Source organism: Heloderma suspectum, chromosome 16, assembly GCF_057233095.1.
Source record: "Heloderma suspectum isolate Gila_16-S chromosome 16, 16-S_ref, whole genome shotgun sequence".
Classification (NCBI taxonomy): Eukaryota; Metazoa; Chordata; class Lepidosauria; order Squamata; family Helodermatidae; genus Heloderma; species Heloderma suspectum.
In genome coordinates this window covers 19,697,643-19,714,492 of record NC_139473.1, presented here as the reverse complement: position 1 = coordinate 19,714,492, position 16,850 = coordinate 19,697,643, and the positions used below count along the sequence as shown (strand labels likewise).

At 51.3% G+C, this 16,850-nt stretch overlaps 1 protein-coding gene across 1 annotated transcript; it reads right to left on the bottom strand.

The window, feature by feature from the left end:
• Positions 1–111: 111 nt before the first annotated feature.
• On the bottom strand, positions 112–16,673 carry GAS2L2 (growth arrest specific 2 like 2). The gene is made up of 6 exons (XM_084822680.1): positions 16,316–16,673; positions 12,449–12,687; positions 9,978–10,085; positions 8,364–8,460; positions 4,118–4,421; positions 112–1,951 (listed from the first exon to the last, which is right to left on the bottom strand). The coding sequence occupies exons 1-6, from the start codon at positions 16,671–16,673 to the stop codon at positions 112–114; spliced, it is 2,946 nt and encodes a 981-aa protein (XP_084678806.1).
• Positions 16,674–16,850: the final 177 nt, after the last annotated feature.

Below are 16,850 nucleotides of genomic sequence, written 5' to 3'. Positions count from 1 at the left end.
TCATCCGATGCAAATCTCCTGGATACGTCTCTATAACAGAGATCGAGGTTGCTGGTTGCAAAGTTCGGAGAAGGGCCCATCAACAGATTAGAAGTGGATCTCTAGGAAATGTCACACCCAGGATTCCTCATCATCCGAAGTCCCCATTTCCCCCGCTGTCGTGGCCATTTCCCCATCCTGCACGGAGGCCGGGCTGCACTGTCCTTCAGCCCTGGGTTTCCCTGTGCTCTTCTGTCTCACGCTAGCCAGGGTACTGTCAATTGAGCCTCTGGTGCTGTGGGACTTCCCCCGGCCTTTGACACTGGACGTTTTTGGAGCACGTCTGTGGGCTACTGGCCTGGGAATCTTCGAAGGTCTCTTCTCAGGCCTGTTGTCCCTGCGGGGTCGGATCTTGGGGCGCAACTTGAGCTTGTAAATGGACGGCACACGCTCCGGTTTTTTCAGCGAGCGTCTCGGTTTACTCGGAGGCAGTCTCGCGTTCTCTAGAGCAGTGGAACTCTCCGAGGGATCGGAGGCTTCACTCAGTGTCGCTTGAGAGGTGTCACCATTCACGCTGACCTCTGCGGGTTCTCCGTGGGTTGCACCACATGGCTTGTCACTTGCCATTTCGGGGGCAACAGGCTTCTCTTCGTGACAAGTGGCATCTTGCTCCAGAAACTTATTTTGGGTCTGGTTTCCGTTCACAAGGGATGAATTCAGCAGAGGTGGACTACCCTCTGTCCCTCTGTGCTCCCGATGGAGAGTCATGGAGAGCTCTTGGATAACGTTGTCATAGTGCAGTCCGGCTGGCTGCCATCTTGTCTCTCTTTCGGGCACATAGACACCACTCCGGGGCACACCTTTGCTGTAGGCCAAGGCCGTTTTGGTGCTCTGCAAAAAGGACGGGGTTAGCGTGGACACCCTTGGTGTGTTACAGCCCAAGGCCACCGTATCTCTTCCTAACTCACAGCCCATTCTAAACACTTCCAGCTGGTGGGTGCCATCCAGATCAGACTCCAGCTCCTTGATGTTGGACAAAATCTCATCCTCCAGACTCCGATACAGAGCTTGTTCTTCAGCCAAGTTAATAGGCAGTGGTGTGTAGATGCGCTCCTTCTCCACAACTGGTTCCTTGGTATCTCTGGGACTCCTTTGGCCATTTTTGCAAGGGTTTCTTGGGGCATCCTTTCCCCCCAGAAATGCCAGGCATTCCTTTGTTTTCTTTTGTGAGTCGAACCAGCTGCTTCCAACCCCAGTGCTATCGAGGAAACTGCTAGCGGATGCTTCCTCGTTGACTGCCTTACTCCATTCCTTCTCACGACCAACCCTATCTTTGAGCACCACTTTGCTTTGCAAGGGGGCTCGGTCTTTGGCCGAGGCACTACCCCTATTTGTACAATGAAGGGCTTCTTGATAGCTCCTAGTAGGGGTCGGGGGCCTGTAGAAAGTCGGGCCAACCCTGCCTGAGGTTTTCATGCTGCTGTCCTCCTTGCGAACCTGGCAGGGGTGTTTTCCCGGGCACGGGGATCCCTGCGCTATCAGGTCCTTTCTCTGGCTGTGCTCAGTTACCCGTTCTTGCAGCCCCACTGGGCGTTCCATTGGGGCCTTGGTGACCTGTTGATAGGAGGCCCGAAAGGCCTTGGCTGGACTGGAAGAACGTGCCTTTGGGCAGGCCTTGGCTTCTTGCTGGACACTCTCTCGTGGCTGAGAAGCTCCATCCCTTGGTGTGGCTGTTCCAGGGGGTGTTGGCCTCTCTGCTTTCTCTTTCGGAGATGCTGGTGTTGCCTGGATTCTATCAGTTGTTTGTCCATGCTGTGACCCCAGGAGACCTTTCGAACTCTCAGAGATGCTCTCTGCATTTCCATTGGGCTGTGAGGAGAACGAGACGCGGGACATCTCCCTTCCGCTCCGTGCAGAGGCAGTCTGCTTGGACCCAGGCCCCTCTCCCGGAGTAGCCGACCGCTCTCTCACCCTGAAAGAGAAAAAAATGCACTGATGTGACAGCGGGAGCATTTAGTACATATGTAACACAATGCTGAACGCTGCCGTCTACCGGCCCCTTAAAGCTGGGGGGGGGGTCTTTCAGCCCGAGGGCCATATTGCATTTCAGAGACACTCTCAGGGGTCAAGTGGTGGGTGAGATGAAAGGCAAAAGGGGCAGGGCCAAAATGCAAAAAATATCAGCATATTGTAGCTCAAAGCTCCTACCGCCAGTATATATCAAAAAATATCAGCATATTGTAGCTCGAAGCTCCTACCACCAGACATTTTAACTAGGGATGTACGAAAGTGACTTACCTTTCGCAGATTATGTTGATGGTGGGGGGGAGGCGCTCCGTTCCTCCCCCCGGAATCCTCGAACGGCCGGCTGTGCTCTGCGGCAGCTCTGCGGAGCAGCCGGCCAGGCCAGAGCCGTCTGCAGCTGGATTTCCAGCTGCGGAGGGCTCTGGGTAAAAAAAACACAAAAACCAACCACGTTCGCAAACCAACCGTAGCTGCCATTTGCATTCCTTCTTTTTGGCCGTCTTAATCTACTTAAATATTTATGTAGACTATGACGGCAAAAATAAAGGGGAACGCAAATAGCGTAGCGGGCGCTATTTGCATCCCTTTTTCATTCACTGTTTTAGCCTACGCGGTGGCTTAGTGGTTAAGACGCTGAACTGCAGACTGGAAGGTCTGCAGGTCAGCAGTTCTAGACCCAAGTGCCGCGTGACGGAGTGAGCTCCCGTCTCCAGTCCCAGCTTCTGCCAACCTAGCAGTTCGAAAGCAAGAAATTGCAAGTAGATAAATAGGTACCGCCTCGGCAGGAAAGGTGACAGCGTTCCGTGCACCTCGGTGTTCAGTCATGCCGGCCACATGACCACGGAAGCATCTTCGGACAGCACTGGCTCTTCGGCTTAGAAATGGGGATGAGCACCGCACCCTAGAGTCGGACACGACTGGTTGGGGACACCTTTACCTTACTTTACCTTTTAAATCTTTACGTAGGCTAAAATGGCAAATCAAAAGGGGACGCAAATAGCTCCTGCTACGCTATTTGCGTTCCCCTTTATTTTCGCCGTCATAGTCTATGTAAATATTTATGTAGATTAAGACAGTAAAAAGAAGGAACGCAAATGGTGGCGGCCGTAGCCGCCGCCATTTGCGTACATGGATTTATTTTTTTTTAACCCACCCAACCATGATAGGCTATGTAAAAATTTACGTAGCCTATCATGTCTTTTTTTTTTTTTACACAAGCCTGCCTGGAAATGGCGGCAGTGGCAGCCGGTGGGAAGACTGGCTGCCGCCGCCGCCACCTGGAAGATCCGCCCCAGGTGAGTCTCGTCCTGGGGGGGATCCGCGGGGGGGGGGGCAGGGTGGTGGCAGGCCATTCCACCACAGAGTTCGGGGGGCCGAATGCACTGGCATTCGGCCTCACGGAGATCCATGGCGGAATTCTCTGACATCCCTAATTTTAACCTTTTAAAATTGGGGCAAAACTGCACATGAGCCAAGAAACCACCAAAGGATCAGCGGCTGTGGGAAAGGACATGAAGACCTGTTGAACCCCAGAGGGCTGCAGGCCTGAGGTTCAACATCCTTTCCTTAATGTTGCAGCTTTCTTTCCAGATATTCGTGGGAAGCCTGCGAGCAGATGACGAAGGCCACAGACCTCCTCCGGTTGTTGTCCCCACTACTTCTTTACTTGGAGATACACTGCCCCTGAATGTGGAGGTTCTGGTGACAGGGTAGGACTCCTTTCAGGAAGAATGGAATGCCAATGACATCCTAAACAAAACTGGCTTGTATTTCAAGTACTTAAGCATTGCAGTGCTCCAGTTAAACTGAGCTCCAAATTTCAGCAGGTTTGGTCAGAAGCGTGAATGAGAAATGCTCTGGCGGGGGCGGCGGCGGGGAGCAGGGAGAGACAACCTGCCCATCTCTCCACAGCAGGGGTCCCTGACCTCATATCTGGGAATGTGAGAAACTGCTGTGGGCGCCTCCACAAAATGGCTCCCATGGTGGATGCGGCTAGTCACATAATGGCTACCATGAGGGGCTGGCTAGTCAGAAGTGAGCGGAAGTGGCAGGGTGGGGAGAGAAATAGCCAAGCTAGCAGGCAACCTCAGCTCCACAAGTTCTCTTTCATTACCTGACTGAAGGGACCCTCCTGGGCTCTGAATGGCCCCGGGAGATCGGTCGGCCAGCAGTTTTCCTGCCACCCCCGTCATCTGGCGGCACCGCTGACAGAGCCTTCCAGCCGGCGCCAAGGCAGTGGGGCGAGTAAGTCCTCCACTCCACCGGGGGCAGCGGGCTTTGGCATCTGCTCACCAGCAAGGCAGGCTGGGGCTTGTTGGGGTTGTCCGTCCTGGGCGTTAAGCGTGCTGTGATCTCGTGCTGGACCTGTGCGGCTTGCGTCCTCTGGGGACTGGCCATCTTCAAGACCTGCTTGTGAGCTGCAGAAAGGATTGCGGGGGGGGGACAACAACAAAGAGGGGAGCTCCAGGTTTTGGAGGGCCCTTGGACAAGACACCCCCCAGGGGTGCCCTTCTTCAGTGAGCCTGCATTCGCACCAGCATGGTTGCCAGCTGCTCTTTCTCATCTTGGCTCCCGCTTGCCCGACAGGCAGAAAGCCCGGGGGCCAGGCGGCCGCGGCATCTCCTGCTCCTCCTCCTCGCCACCACCGTGGTCTGGGCCAGAGCGAGAGGCAGGGGAACAAGGGGAAGAGGAGGAGCAGGTCCAGGGGGCTCTGGTCATGGGCCACTGCTGCGGAGTAGGCCCTGGGCAGGCACCCAACCATGCCTGCCCTTGATGCCAGCCTCACAAAGGGTCTTGTGACAGCTTAAAATAGGGGCGGGCAACTTGTGTCCCTCCAGATGTTTCAGCCTACAACTCCCATGACCCCTCACTAGGGATGTACAGATTCCCCACCATTCGTTCTGGTGAGGAATCTGCCCGGGGGGGAGGGAGGCGATCCGTTCCTCCCCCTCCCTCCCCCGGAATCCTCTGGACCGGCTCCACTCCGCAAGGATTCTGCGGAGCTGCTCAGCTTTGGCGATCGGCAGGAAGTGCCCATAGACTTCTATAGAGCCGTGAAACTTGTGTATAAGCCTATGGATCAACGCAGAGGAGAATGGCTCTGGTGGAACAAGCAGCTGAGTGCCATCCTGCGCGGAATCCTCCTGGAGCGGAGGTAAGTGGGGCCGATCCACCGCGGATTCTGGAGGCCAAATTCCAAAGAATCCAGCCTCATTTGAATCCGCAGCGGATTTCTACATCCCTACCCCTCACCATTGGCTCTGCTGACTAGGACATAGACATAGAAGCATAGGGTTGGAAGGGGCCTGCAAGACCATCGAGTCCAACCCCCTGCTCAATGCAGGAAGCCTGATTCCCAGGCGGTCTCCCACCCAAGTACTAACCAGGCCTGACCCTGCCTAGCTTCCAAGATCAGGCGCATTATGGGAGTCGTAGGCCACAACATCTGGAGAGCCACAAGCTTCCCACTCTTGTCTCAAAAACTAACCCATTTCTTACGGCATCATCATAGGCTTTCACGGACTAGACTCTACTTCAACAAATATATGAACTGATTAAGGAACTCCCTTCTTTGCCTAGCTAGTGGGAGCATTGTCCCCCTGTCATGACAGGCTGAAAATCCACAGGTGAAGCTATCCTCAACTTTGTTCCTCCATGTCAGAAAAAGCTTCACCTGTGGGATTTTCTGCCTTTTGTGAGTCTGTTGAAGGCAGAGTCTTGGTATACCAGTTTCTGGGGAACATGGGTGGGTGGGTGGGTGCTGTCGCACTCATGTCCTACTTTGTGGGTTTCTGTCGGCAGCCGGTTGGCCACTGTGGGAACAGAATGCTGGATGAGATGGACCCTTGGTCTGACCCAGCAGGGCTCTTCTTATCTGGCTGGGAATTATGGGAGGTGTAGTCTGACCAGTGGCAGCTGTGAACTCCAGTTCTGGAGGGGTGGTGACTCCATGCAAGGTTTTAGTTACCATCAGCCAAAACTCTAAAGGTGCTATCCAAGGTGCTGAAGACATTCTAAGGATAGGCTCCAGCACCTTGGATAGCACCTTTAGAGTTTTGGCTGGTGGTAACTAAAACCCTGCATGGAGTCACCACCCCTCCAGAACTGGACTGCCACCGGGTCCAACAGATCTGGAGGGCACCGGGTTGGCAAGACTGCCTTATGTAAACGGTGGCACCTCCCCTATCTGCGGTCTAAAGTGATACAGTCCTTCCTATCACCATAAGACTCTACCACCTCACGCTGCCTCAGTTCGGCCTAAACCATTCCATCTCCGTTCTGCTTAGATGCGTGATGTGGTTGCGCTACAAACATGCAGAGAATGAGAAGAAGTAAAATGTTGTTTTAACCCCCCCCCCCAAATGGAAAAGTACATTCTGGGTGGTGGCGCAGAAACATCTGTGTTGAAATGAACATGTCAAAAACGCTGTGGCAGGATGTGCCCCATCCTGGGGCCCATGGAAGCTACTCACTCATCCGCCTGACTCACCATAACACCAAGAATCCGTGGCTGGCACAACTTACAGACAAATACACCCTTCCTGTGCCAGTTATTGGCAAGGTACAGTCCAGATCAGCTTGAATGCAGTGAAGTCCTAGTCCAGTCCACCCCGCTTGCTATCTGCAGAACTAGATTGACCTCTAGTGGACAGCACCACCATTACAATCACCCTCCATCACTTGCTTTATGTTATGGGTGTCGAACCTCTGCCCAGACAGAAGGCCATATCCGCCACCCCCCACCGCCCGGGTTGCCATATGACCCCACCTCTTTTCCTCTGACTGCTGATCATTTGCTGCTTTCTTGTCTTTTCCGCAGTTGTTTCCCCCTATTCTCAAAGGTTGAAATGCCACTCTTAAGGCTCAGGGGCTGGCAGTGAGATCTTGACGCTACAATAGGCTGGTATTGTTTTGTGGTTTTGCCCTGCCCTCTTTGCTTTTGGCTCCGCCCACCACTGGAGTGTGGCCCCCGAGAGCTTCTCCAAAATGGAATGCAGCCCTTGGGCTGGAAGAGGTGTGATACCCTTGCCACACGTTGTCTCTTAGGCAGCATCATTCCAGCACTGGGGGCTCTGCCCCCACACTTTTTGACAAAGGTCTTTTCTCTGCGTGAGACCCTAGCCTTCCCCAACCTGGGCCCTCCAGATGTTTTAGATGGCAACTCCCAGCAGCTCCAGCCAGCAGGGGCAGGAATCCTGGGCATTGTAGCCTAAAAAATCTGGAGGTTACCATAAGAACGTAAGAAGAGCCCTGCTGGATCAGACCCAGGGTCCATCTAGTCCAGCGTTCTGTTCACACAGTGGCTGACCAGCTGTCGACCAGTAACCCACAAGAACGGCATGAGCGCAACAGCACCCTCCGGCCCATGTTCCCCAGCAACTGCTTTACGTAGGCTCACTGCCTCTGGTACTGGAGGTAGCACAGAGCCATCAGGACTAGTAACCATTGATAGCCTTTTCCTCCAGGAATTTGTCTACTCCCCTCCCTTAAAGCCATCTAAATTGGTGGCCATCACCACATCTTGTGGAAGCGAATTCCATACTTTAAATCTGCCCTGTGTGAAGACATCTTTCCCTTGATCTGTCCTGAATCTCGCACCTGTCAGCTTCATGGGATGACCCCATTGGGTTCTAGTATTTTGAGAGAGGGAGAGCCTCTCCACATTCTCCACACCATGCATAATTTTATACACCTCTATCATGGCTCCCCTTACCCTCCTTTTTTCCAGGCTAATCCCAGCTGTTGTAACCTTCCCTCATAGGGGGGATGCTCCAGCCCCTTGATAATTTTAGTTGCCCTTTTCTGCACTTTTTCCAGTTCTACAAAATCTATTTTTAGGGGTGGTGACCAGAACTGCACACAGTATTCTAAGTGTGGTTGCATCATAGATTTGTATGAGGGCAGTATGATCTTGGCAGTTTTATTCTCAATTCCTTTTCTAATTATGCCTAATGTGAAATTTGCCTTTTTCACAGCGGCCACACACTGGGCTGACATTTTCATCCAGCTGTCCACCACAACCCCAAGATCTCTTTCCTGGTCGGTCCCCGCTAGCTCAGATCCCATCAGGTTATACTTGAAGGTGGGATTTTTTGCCCCAACGTGCATCACTTTTCCCTTGCTTACGGTGAACCGCATTTGCCATCTAGATGCCCATTCCCCCAGTTTGGAGAGATGCTTTGGGAGCTCCTCGCAAACCCATTTTGTTTGAACCATCCTAAATAATTTGGTGTCATCAGCAAACTTGGCCACTTCACTGCCCACACCAGGTTGGGGAAAGCTGGAATAAATCCTTGGATTTAACATTCCAGATGCAGACACCACTCAGCTTGACAGTTAACATGTGCGAGGAGACCTACATAGGGAAGTACACCGGCACGGGTCGTGCTTGTCCAGGTAGTGCTCTAGGGTGTCCCATCCTCCACCAACTCGGACCATCACATGATTCCGCAGGATCTAGAATAAACAAGTAGCGCATATGAGCAAAAGATGCCCTCTTCTTTGCTCCATCTGAGAGCCCCCATCCATGAGAGCCCCCCTCCAGCTACCAACTGAAGCCATCGAAAGGAGAGGTCGAGCTCTGTGACCTGCCGAACTATGTAACTAAGTATTTAGTGCCAGAGTTTGCTTTTTTCCCCCTCCTCCCTCCAAATCTCCTCTCCTCTCACGTAGTGTATTTTAGCTGGGAAGCCTGCAGGCAGGGAACCTTTTTTTTTTTTCTGGCTGAAAAGCAGGGTGAAATGCTCCAAATAAATAAATAAGCCTCCCCCCGCCCATTACCCCAAGTCAGAAAAACTCCAAAATAGCAATCTCATCCTTTGAATGGGTGGAGGAATAACTTCTGAAGCGGGAAAAACATGGTGATGGTCGTGGCGTTAAAGAGGATAAGACAAATTCGTGCAGGGTCAATCTGTCTGTCCCCAGCTATTACTCGTGATAGCTAGATGGAAACTCTAAGCTCAGATGCAGTCTATCTTTGCATATGAGTTGCAGGGATCGCTCTTGCACTCATGTCCTGCTTAGGGGATTCCAAGAAGCCCCTGATGAGGCCACTGGGGAGAACGGGATGGTGGCCTAGATGGACTTTTGGTCTGACCTGGCACTGTTCTTCTTACATTCTGCTGATTGTTTTATTCATATAGAAATATATGCAAATGCAGCTGATTCATCCAGTTGACAGATGAAAGTAACCCAATTAGGAAGCCATCCTCTACTCACTCCGCCGGGAGTAATTCTTACTGAACGCAGTGAGACCTACTTATGAACAGACACAAAAAACTTGCAGAGCAACTCTATATGCGTCTACTCAGAGATAACCCCACTGAGTTCAGTGGCAAGTCAATGTTGTCTCCTAGGCAGCATCATTCCAGCATTGGGGGCTCTCCCCCCCCCACTTTTTGACAAAGGTCTTTTCTTTGCATGAGACCCTAGCCTTCCCCAACCTGGGTCCAGAATCAGCCCTCCACATGAGGAGAGATCCGAGTTGGGGGGGATCCCCCCTTCCTCCCACAACAAATCTCTCCCCATTTAGCAAGGCTCCCAATTCTCTCTCTAGCATTTTCAGGGGGTCTGGCCCGGTCGGAAAGTCTGCTTCCACCAAATGCGGTGGAACCAGCCCTGGATCCAAGCTTAGGATTGCAGCTTTACCGTGTCTACTCAAAAGCAAACTCCATTGAGTGCAATGGAGCTGATCCCCAAACACGTGGTTATAAGGTTGCAGGCTTAATGCACTAACATTTCTGTAATCCGAGGACAATCCTGTTTCTCTTGTTTCAGCGCCAGCAGTTGAAGGACGTTTCTAGGCGTCCCCCGGAGTCAGAAATGCAGAAATGTTGACTTTGTGGAGGGAGGGAGCTCTGGACTTTGAAGGTGGTTTGCTTCTGGCATAACATGGATCCTGCCTGTTCAGCACAGGGATGATGAACACAAAACCAGGTACATTGAAAATACAAAAAAGATACCAGATGACTCACCCTGACGAAAATGAGAGTGCTGGAATCACCCACACGGTATTTTCCCTCTGACACTTTGATCATGGAGAACTGAACTGGACAGGTGCAACGGCTAACGAGGTGCTGAACCTTAATAATAATAATAATAATAACAACAACAACAACAACAACAACAGCCAGTGTGGTGTAGTGGTTAGTTTTGGTCCAGGACTCGGGAGATCTGGGTTTCAGTCCCCCCTGCTCAGCCATGAAGCTCAGTGGGTGACTTTGGGCCAGTCGCAGACTCTCAGCCTAACCTACCTCACAGGGCTGTTGTGAGGATAAAAGGGAGAGGAGGAGGGGGCGGACCATAAACGCTGCCTTGGGCTCCTTGCAAGAGGAAAAACAGTAGGATATAAATGTAATTAATAAAAACAACAGCAAAGATAGGGGCATAACTCCATTAAAGAAATCTTGAAGGTCTTAACAGTAAAACGTATTGGTTAAATTTGTATCATATGAATAAAAACCATCATGTATTTTCTCTGTTTTCAGATTGCATGTGGGCGAGGGGCACTTACACACACACACACCCCCAAGGCAAAAGAGGATGCGGAGTTTCATAAAATGTGCATAAGCTAATTTAGATATACAGATACAGATCTGGAAAGGATAGAAATTATTAAAGAGAACCGAAATGTGGTCCCTGCCACCCCAGTGGGCAAGACTGCGACCAGGTGAGTCTGCTGTCCAGGTGTGAACAACTGTTAGTGAGCACTTATTTTATTTTATTATTTATTCCTTGTATTGGTATGCCGTTTTCCAACACTAAACTGTGCCCAAAGTGGCCCTCAACAAACATTAACTGCTCGAAAGCCAACATTTGGAAGAAAATAACAATTTTGTTACAAAACGTATCAATAAACAATCCAAATATGAAAACAATTCAGTATAAGAGAAATTCAGTCTTACTATTAAACTTGAAGGCCCCTGGGTTTTCCTTTCTGAAGGCGCAATCCTATGCATGTTTAGATAGAAAAAAGTCCTACAACTCCCAGCATTCCCCAGACAGTATGGGAGTTGTTGGACTTTTTTCTGTCTAAACATGCATAGGATTGTAGGACTTTTTCTGGCTAGACATTCATAGGATTGTAGGACTTTTCCCTCTCTAAACATGCATAGGTTTGTAGGACTTTTTTGTCTAAACATGCATAGGATTGTAGGACTTTTTCCTATCTAGACATGCATAGGATTCTAGGGCTTTTTTCTGGCTAGACATGCATAGGATGGTAGGACTTTTCCCTCTCTAAACATGCATAGGTTTGTAGGACTTTTTTGTCTAAACATGCATAGGATTGTAGGCCTTTTTCCTACCTAGACATGCATAGGATTCTAGGGCTTTTTTCTGGCTAGACATGCATAGGTTTGTAGGACATGGTGTACACCAGGGTGGTGTAGTGGTTACAGTGTTGGACTGGGACACCAGAGACTTGGGTTCTAGCTGCTGCTCAACCATGAAGCTCACAGGGTGACTTTAGGCCAGTCCCTGATTCTCCGCCTAACCTACCCCACAGGGTTGTTGTGAGGATAAAACAGAGAAGAGGAGGCTCAACTAAGCACCTCGAGGTCCTTTGAGGATAATAATAATTAATGATAATGTAATAAGACAAGAAGAAGAAGGGGATGGAGACAGAGGAGGAGAAAGAGGAGAAGGAGGAGAGGAGGAGGAGATGGAGATGGAGGACAACAACAACAACAACAACAACAACAGGTGTATAACTCCATTAAAGAAATCTTGAAGACCTTAACAGTAAAAGAAATTGGTTAGATTTGCATAAATGCATATGCGTAAAAACCATCTGTGTGCAGCAGGGATGCTGCTTTGGGCTCCTTGTGGGGGATATAAATGTATCACATAAATAAAAAAAATATTTCTAACATTGCCTCTCTCTAAATTGGCACTTGCACATTTTATGCAAATTTTGCCCTCTTTGGGGGCAGTGCGTTAAGTGGCCACCTATTCTCCCATTCTCCGCCTGCTCCCCCGGGTTCTCTGCTACAGCTGTTTTTCTGGGGTTGGAGTCCACCTGGCTGGAGGTGGGATTATGGGAATGGGGAAACAAGAAATAGAAAGGGGAGATGGGGCAGGGCGGGGGAGATTGTTAATCACAACCCTCCTGCAGTGGAGGCTGGTGGCTCTGACGTCAGTGGGGTGGCGAAACTGCTCCGGGTTTTCATCAGAACCGGTCAGAACTCTAAAGAAGCTCTCCAAGGCGTGGAGCTATCCAAGGTGTGAAGCTCTCCTTTAGAGTTCTGGCTGGTTCTGATGGAAGCCTGGAGCAGATCACCACCCCACCGACATCAGAGCCCCCCTTTCCACTGCTCTCCTGCCCACTGCTTCTCCCCCTGCGAACAGCCCTCTTTGCACGTGTTGCGTGGCGTTCAGGCAGCCTGTGTGGGCCACGCAACGCACTGCTTCTCTCCCCACCCTGCCCTAAAGAAGAGGTTTGTACTATCTGGTCCAGGTTCTTGAAGTCGGCGGGCTTCCTCTGGGGCTTCGGGAGGGGGGTTTCCTCGGGTGGCAGGTTCATGTCCCCCCGGATCTCGTCCTCGATCTCTTCCTCCATCTGGATGAGGGTGGGGGCGCTCATGCCAAAGCGGGAGGCCCGCCGTGCCACCTCCAGCAGGCACAGGACGAAGTTCTTCTCGTTCTTGCGCAGTACCAAGTCCTCGGTCTCAAACATCACGACTTCTGGAAGACACGGCAGAGAATGAGGTGTGGACCAAGGCCCTGGGCTGCCTGGGGCAGAGCAGCCAAGTTCCTCTGCCCCCACAGGTCAAGGTGCGTGGCGCGGCCGGGATCACGAGTCGGCACCTGCCGAGGGCCCACACCCCGGCTGGGGCCCGCCGAGAGGAGCCCCCTGGACTCGCGCCTTCTCTTCCCCACTGCATCCTGCTGGTCAACCTGCCTCTCGCTCGGGCCCAGACAACCGTGGCGGTGGGGAGAAGGACCAGCAGGTGCCACCCCGGCCTCCGTGCTCCCTGGCTGTCACCCCTGCCAGCACACAAGCGCCAGCAATGGCAACAGTGAGGAGGGCAAGGAGTAAGGGCAGCTGGAGACAGTGGTGGGGAGAAGGCAGACTAACCGAGGGAGGGGGGTGCACAGAGGATGTCTTGCCCAAAGGCCCCGGGAAACGTGGAGCTGGCCCTGCTGTGGGCGCTGTGGTTACACAGAAGCTGCCCAGATTGGGCATATTAAGAAAGGAAACCCACAGCTGCCGGTCAGAGTAAGCAGCACGGCGTGCACCGGGCCAGCCTTGACGGGCGGGGCTCTCCGGGTTCCCAGCAGTGGCCATTTACACCAACACCCCTGATGCCGCCCGCCCCCTTGCTGGCATGTTGGAGTACAACCTCCATCCTCCCCAGTCATAGTGGCTGGGGATGATGGACCTGTAGTCCAAGACATCCGGGGGGCCCCCACCATGCCCTTTATTCATCAGGCCCTCCGAAGGCTGGAGTGGGCACTGCAAGGTATCCAGGGCCGGCCAAGCTGCCAAACTGTCTTGGCCCCTGAGGCCAAAGGCCCCTGCAGACACCCCTCCCTCTTGCCCTCCCTGCCACTAAAAGCACAATAATAACAAATGGAAGAACTAGCGATTTGCTGCCCTTTTCATGACACCCCAGATCATAGAATCATAGAATCATAGAAGAGTAGGGCTGGAAGGGGCCTACAAGGCCATCGAGTCCAACCCCCTGCTCAGTGCAAGAATCCAAGTCAGAGCATCCCTGACAGGTGGCTGTCCAGCCTCGTCTTGAATGCCTCCAGCATGGGAGAGCCCACCGCCTCCCTAGGGAATGGGCTCCATCGTCGTATTGCTCTGACAGTCAGGAAGATCAGCTTCCTGAGGCAGCCGCCTCACTCTGCCTAATGCGAGGGCTGGCCCTGACAGAGATCGAAAGGGAGGCAGGGAAACACGTCGGTGTGAGATGCCGTCGTGCTCACCGCTCTGTCTGCCGCCAATGCCAGACAGGTAGGCAGGGTCGCTGGACCCACGTCTCATTTTCGAGCAGGTCACCGAGTCCAGGGACTTCAGGTTTAAAAATATGAGCAGAAACCAGCTGAACTGCCTAGTCCCCTCTTCACCAACAGGATGCCCTGCAAATGTGTTGCACTACAACTGCCATCATCCTTGACCACCAGCTGTGCTGCCCGGGGCTGGTGGGTGTTGAAGTCCAACATCTAGAGGGCACCAGGTCAGGGAAGGCTGTATCTCTAATCCATCTAATCTTGGGGTGGGGAACAAAATTAGGGCGGGAGTCAGATCACACCCCTGCCAGCCCTGCATGGGCCTTGTGTCCGACAGAGATAGGAATATCTGTCTTCATGCTAAACTTCGGTAACTGTTTTGATTGTACGTGTGCATATGTGTATTTCTTTTCAGTTTTGTTCTGGTTACTGTATTTAATTCTGTTTTGTGAATCTGCAGAACAGTTTTCCCAATAAATATAGTAAATGGACAAAGAAAGAGATAAAGAATGGCAAAGGAGAAAACTGGGGTTCACATTCTAATTAATCAATCATTTTGGGTGCGATCCTATGCATGTTTAGTTAGAAAAAAGTCCTACAATCCTATGCATGTTTAGACAGAAGAGTCCTACAATCCTATGCATGTTTAGACAGAAAAGTCCGACAATCCTATGCATGTTTAGACAAAAGGTCCTGAAATCTTATGCATAGTTAGGCCAAAAAAGTCCTACAATCCTATGCATGTTTAGACAAAAGGTCCTGAAGTCTTATGCATGGTTAGGCCAAAAAAGTCCTACAATCCTATGCATGTTTAGACAGAAAAAAGTCCTGCAACTTCCAAACTGGCTGGGGAATGCCAGGAGTCGTAGGACTTCTTTCTGTCTAAACATGTATAGGATTGAACCCTTAACATGTTTAGCAATTCCGTCTTACAAAATAGACTCCGCCCATTTGCCTTTGCTGCACCTTCTTTCTGAAGCTACCTCCCTGAACTCCTCTGTGTGGCCACTTTCTGTATTTCTTTAAATCCCTCCTCAAAACTCAGCTTTTCTGAAAGCCTTTAGATCATCCCCCTAGAGAAATGTGTGGTAGTCCAGATGCTGTTGGACTTCAGCTCCCTCCAGTCTGCCCTAGCCTGTATAGTCAGTGGTGACTTATAGTCCAACAAGATCAGGAAACCACATTTGAAGGGCCACATGTTCGCCACCCCTGCCATAGCCCCTGTACCTTACTGTAACTAAGCCAAAGTATGTCTCATGGAAGTAATCACATCTGTTTTAAGAGCTGGTGTGGTACAGTGGTTAGAATGTTGGGCTGGGATGCAGGAGATCCGGGTTCGAGTCCCCACTCAGCCATGAGGCTCACTGGGAGACTCTGGGCCAGTCACTGACTCGCAGCCTAACCTACCTCACAAGGTTGTTGTGAGGATAAAATGGAGAGGAGGAGGGCCACGTAAGCTGCCTTGAGTTCCTTAATAATAAATGTAAGAATAAATCATAAATAAGAATAAATAAAATAAACCGCATCCTCTTCCCCCACACCCCCATGCCTCCATTTCTCCCTCTTCTGTTGTTTCCCATTGTCTATTTTAGATCATAGAATCATGGAATAGTAGGGCTGGAAGGGGCCTGCAAGGCCATCGAGTCCAACCCCCTGCTCAATGCAGGAATCCAAGACAGAGCACCCCCGACAGATGGCTGTCCAGCCGCATCTTGAACGCCTCCAGGGTGGGAGTGCCCACCACCTCCCTAGGGAATGGGCTCCATAGTGGTATTGGTCTAACAGTCAGGAAGTTTTTCCTGATGTTCAGCCGGAATCTGGCTGCCTGTAACTTGAGCCCATGATTCCATGTCCTGCACTCTGGGATGATAGAGAAGAGATCCTGGCCTTCCTCTCTGTGACAGCCTTTCAAGGACTTGAAGAGTGTCTCCCCTCAGTCTTCTCGTCTCAAGGCTAAACATGCCCAGTTCTTCCAGTCTCTCCTCATAGGGCTTTGTTTCCAGTCCCCTGATCATCTTCCTTGCCCTCCTCTGAACCCTCTCCAGTTTGTCTGCATCCTTCTTAAAGTGTGGTGCCCAGAACTGGACACAGTACTCCAGAGGTGGCCTAACCAGTGCTGAGTAGAGGGGAACTAGCACTTCCTGGGATTTGGAAGCTATGCTTCTATTAATGCAGCCCAAAATAGCATTTGCCTTTTTTGCAGCCAGATTATAAGCCTCACGAGACCTGTCAGACTCTTCTTTGGAAGTGTCAGGTACATAGATGATGTAATAATCATCTCTATATCTCTATGTCTGTCTCTCTGTCTGTCTGTCTGTCTGTCTGTCTATCTATCTGATTCAACTCTGTGTACCTTTAATATCCATCTCCTTCCGGCACCACTGAATGAAGTTGGACACGTTATCTCGGGCTTGGAATGTCCTGGGCTGAGCAAAGTCATTACAGGTCACTCCACACGTGGGTAGTTGGAGCTTCTTGGCCAAACCTGGGTACTCCTGGCTGAGGTCTCTGGCCACTTGGGTGATGCTGTTGGCATGGTGACAAAGCAAAGTGCCTGTCTCCAGTACCTCCAGGAAGGATGCCACATGGATGTCCAGATCGTAGAGTTCCTTAAGCCACTCCGCCAGGTCCTCCTTCATGGCATACAGGTACTGTTCACTCGTCTTGTATGGACGGATGCTCCTCATGGTTGCTTCCTGGATCCCTGCCATCTTCCTGGATGGAGATTCTGTTCGAAATCTGCTGGAGTTTTCTTCAGAATTCCCTCTTTCTCCTTTTGGCATTCATCAACCCATCCACCGAGGAGTTCCCGACCATCTATGGCCTCAAAAAGTTAATATTTGTAAAGATGAGCCTTACCACCTCATCTCCCTCCACCCCATTCTCCA

Excerpts from the sequence above, each read along its gene's own strand:
- GAS2L2 (XM_084822680.1), bottom strand. The coding sequence starts at position 16,673 with ATGGCAGGGATCCAGGAAGCAACCATGAGGAGCATCCGTCCATACAAG. Across the intron at positions 8,461-9,977 it reads GCACTCTCATTTTCGTCAGG|ATCCTGCGGAATCATGTGAT; the intron begins GTGAGTCATCTG and ends TGTTTATTCTAG. Across the intron at positions 1,952-4,117 it reads AGGAGGGTCCCTTCAGTCAG|GGTGAGAGAGCGGTCGGCTA; the intron begins GTAATGAAAGAG and ends TTTCTCTTTCAG.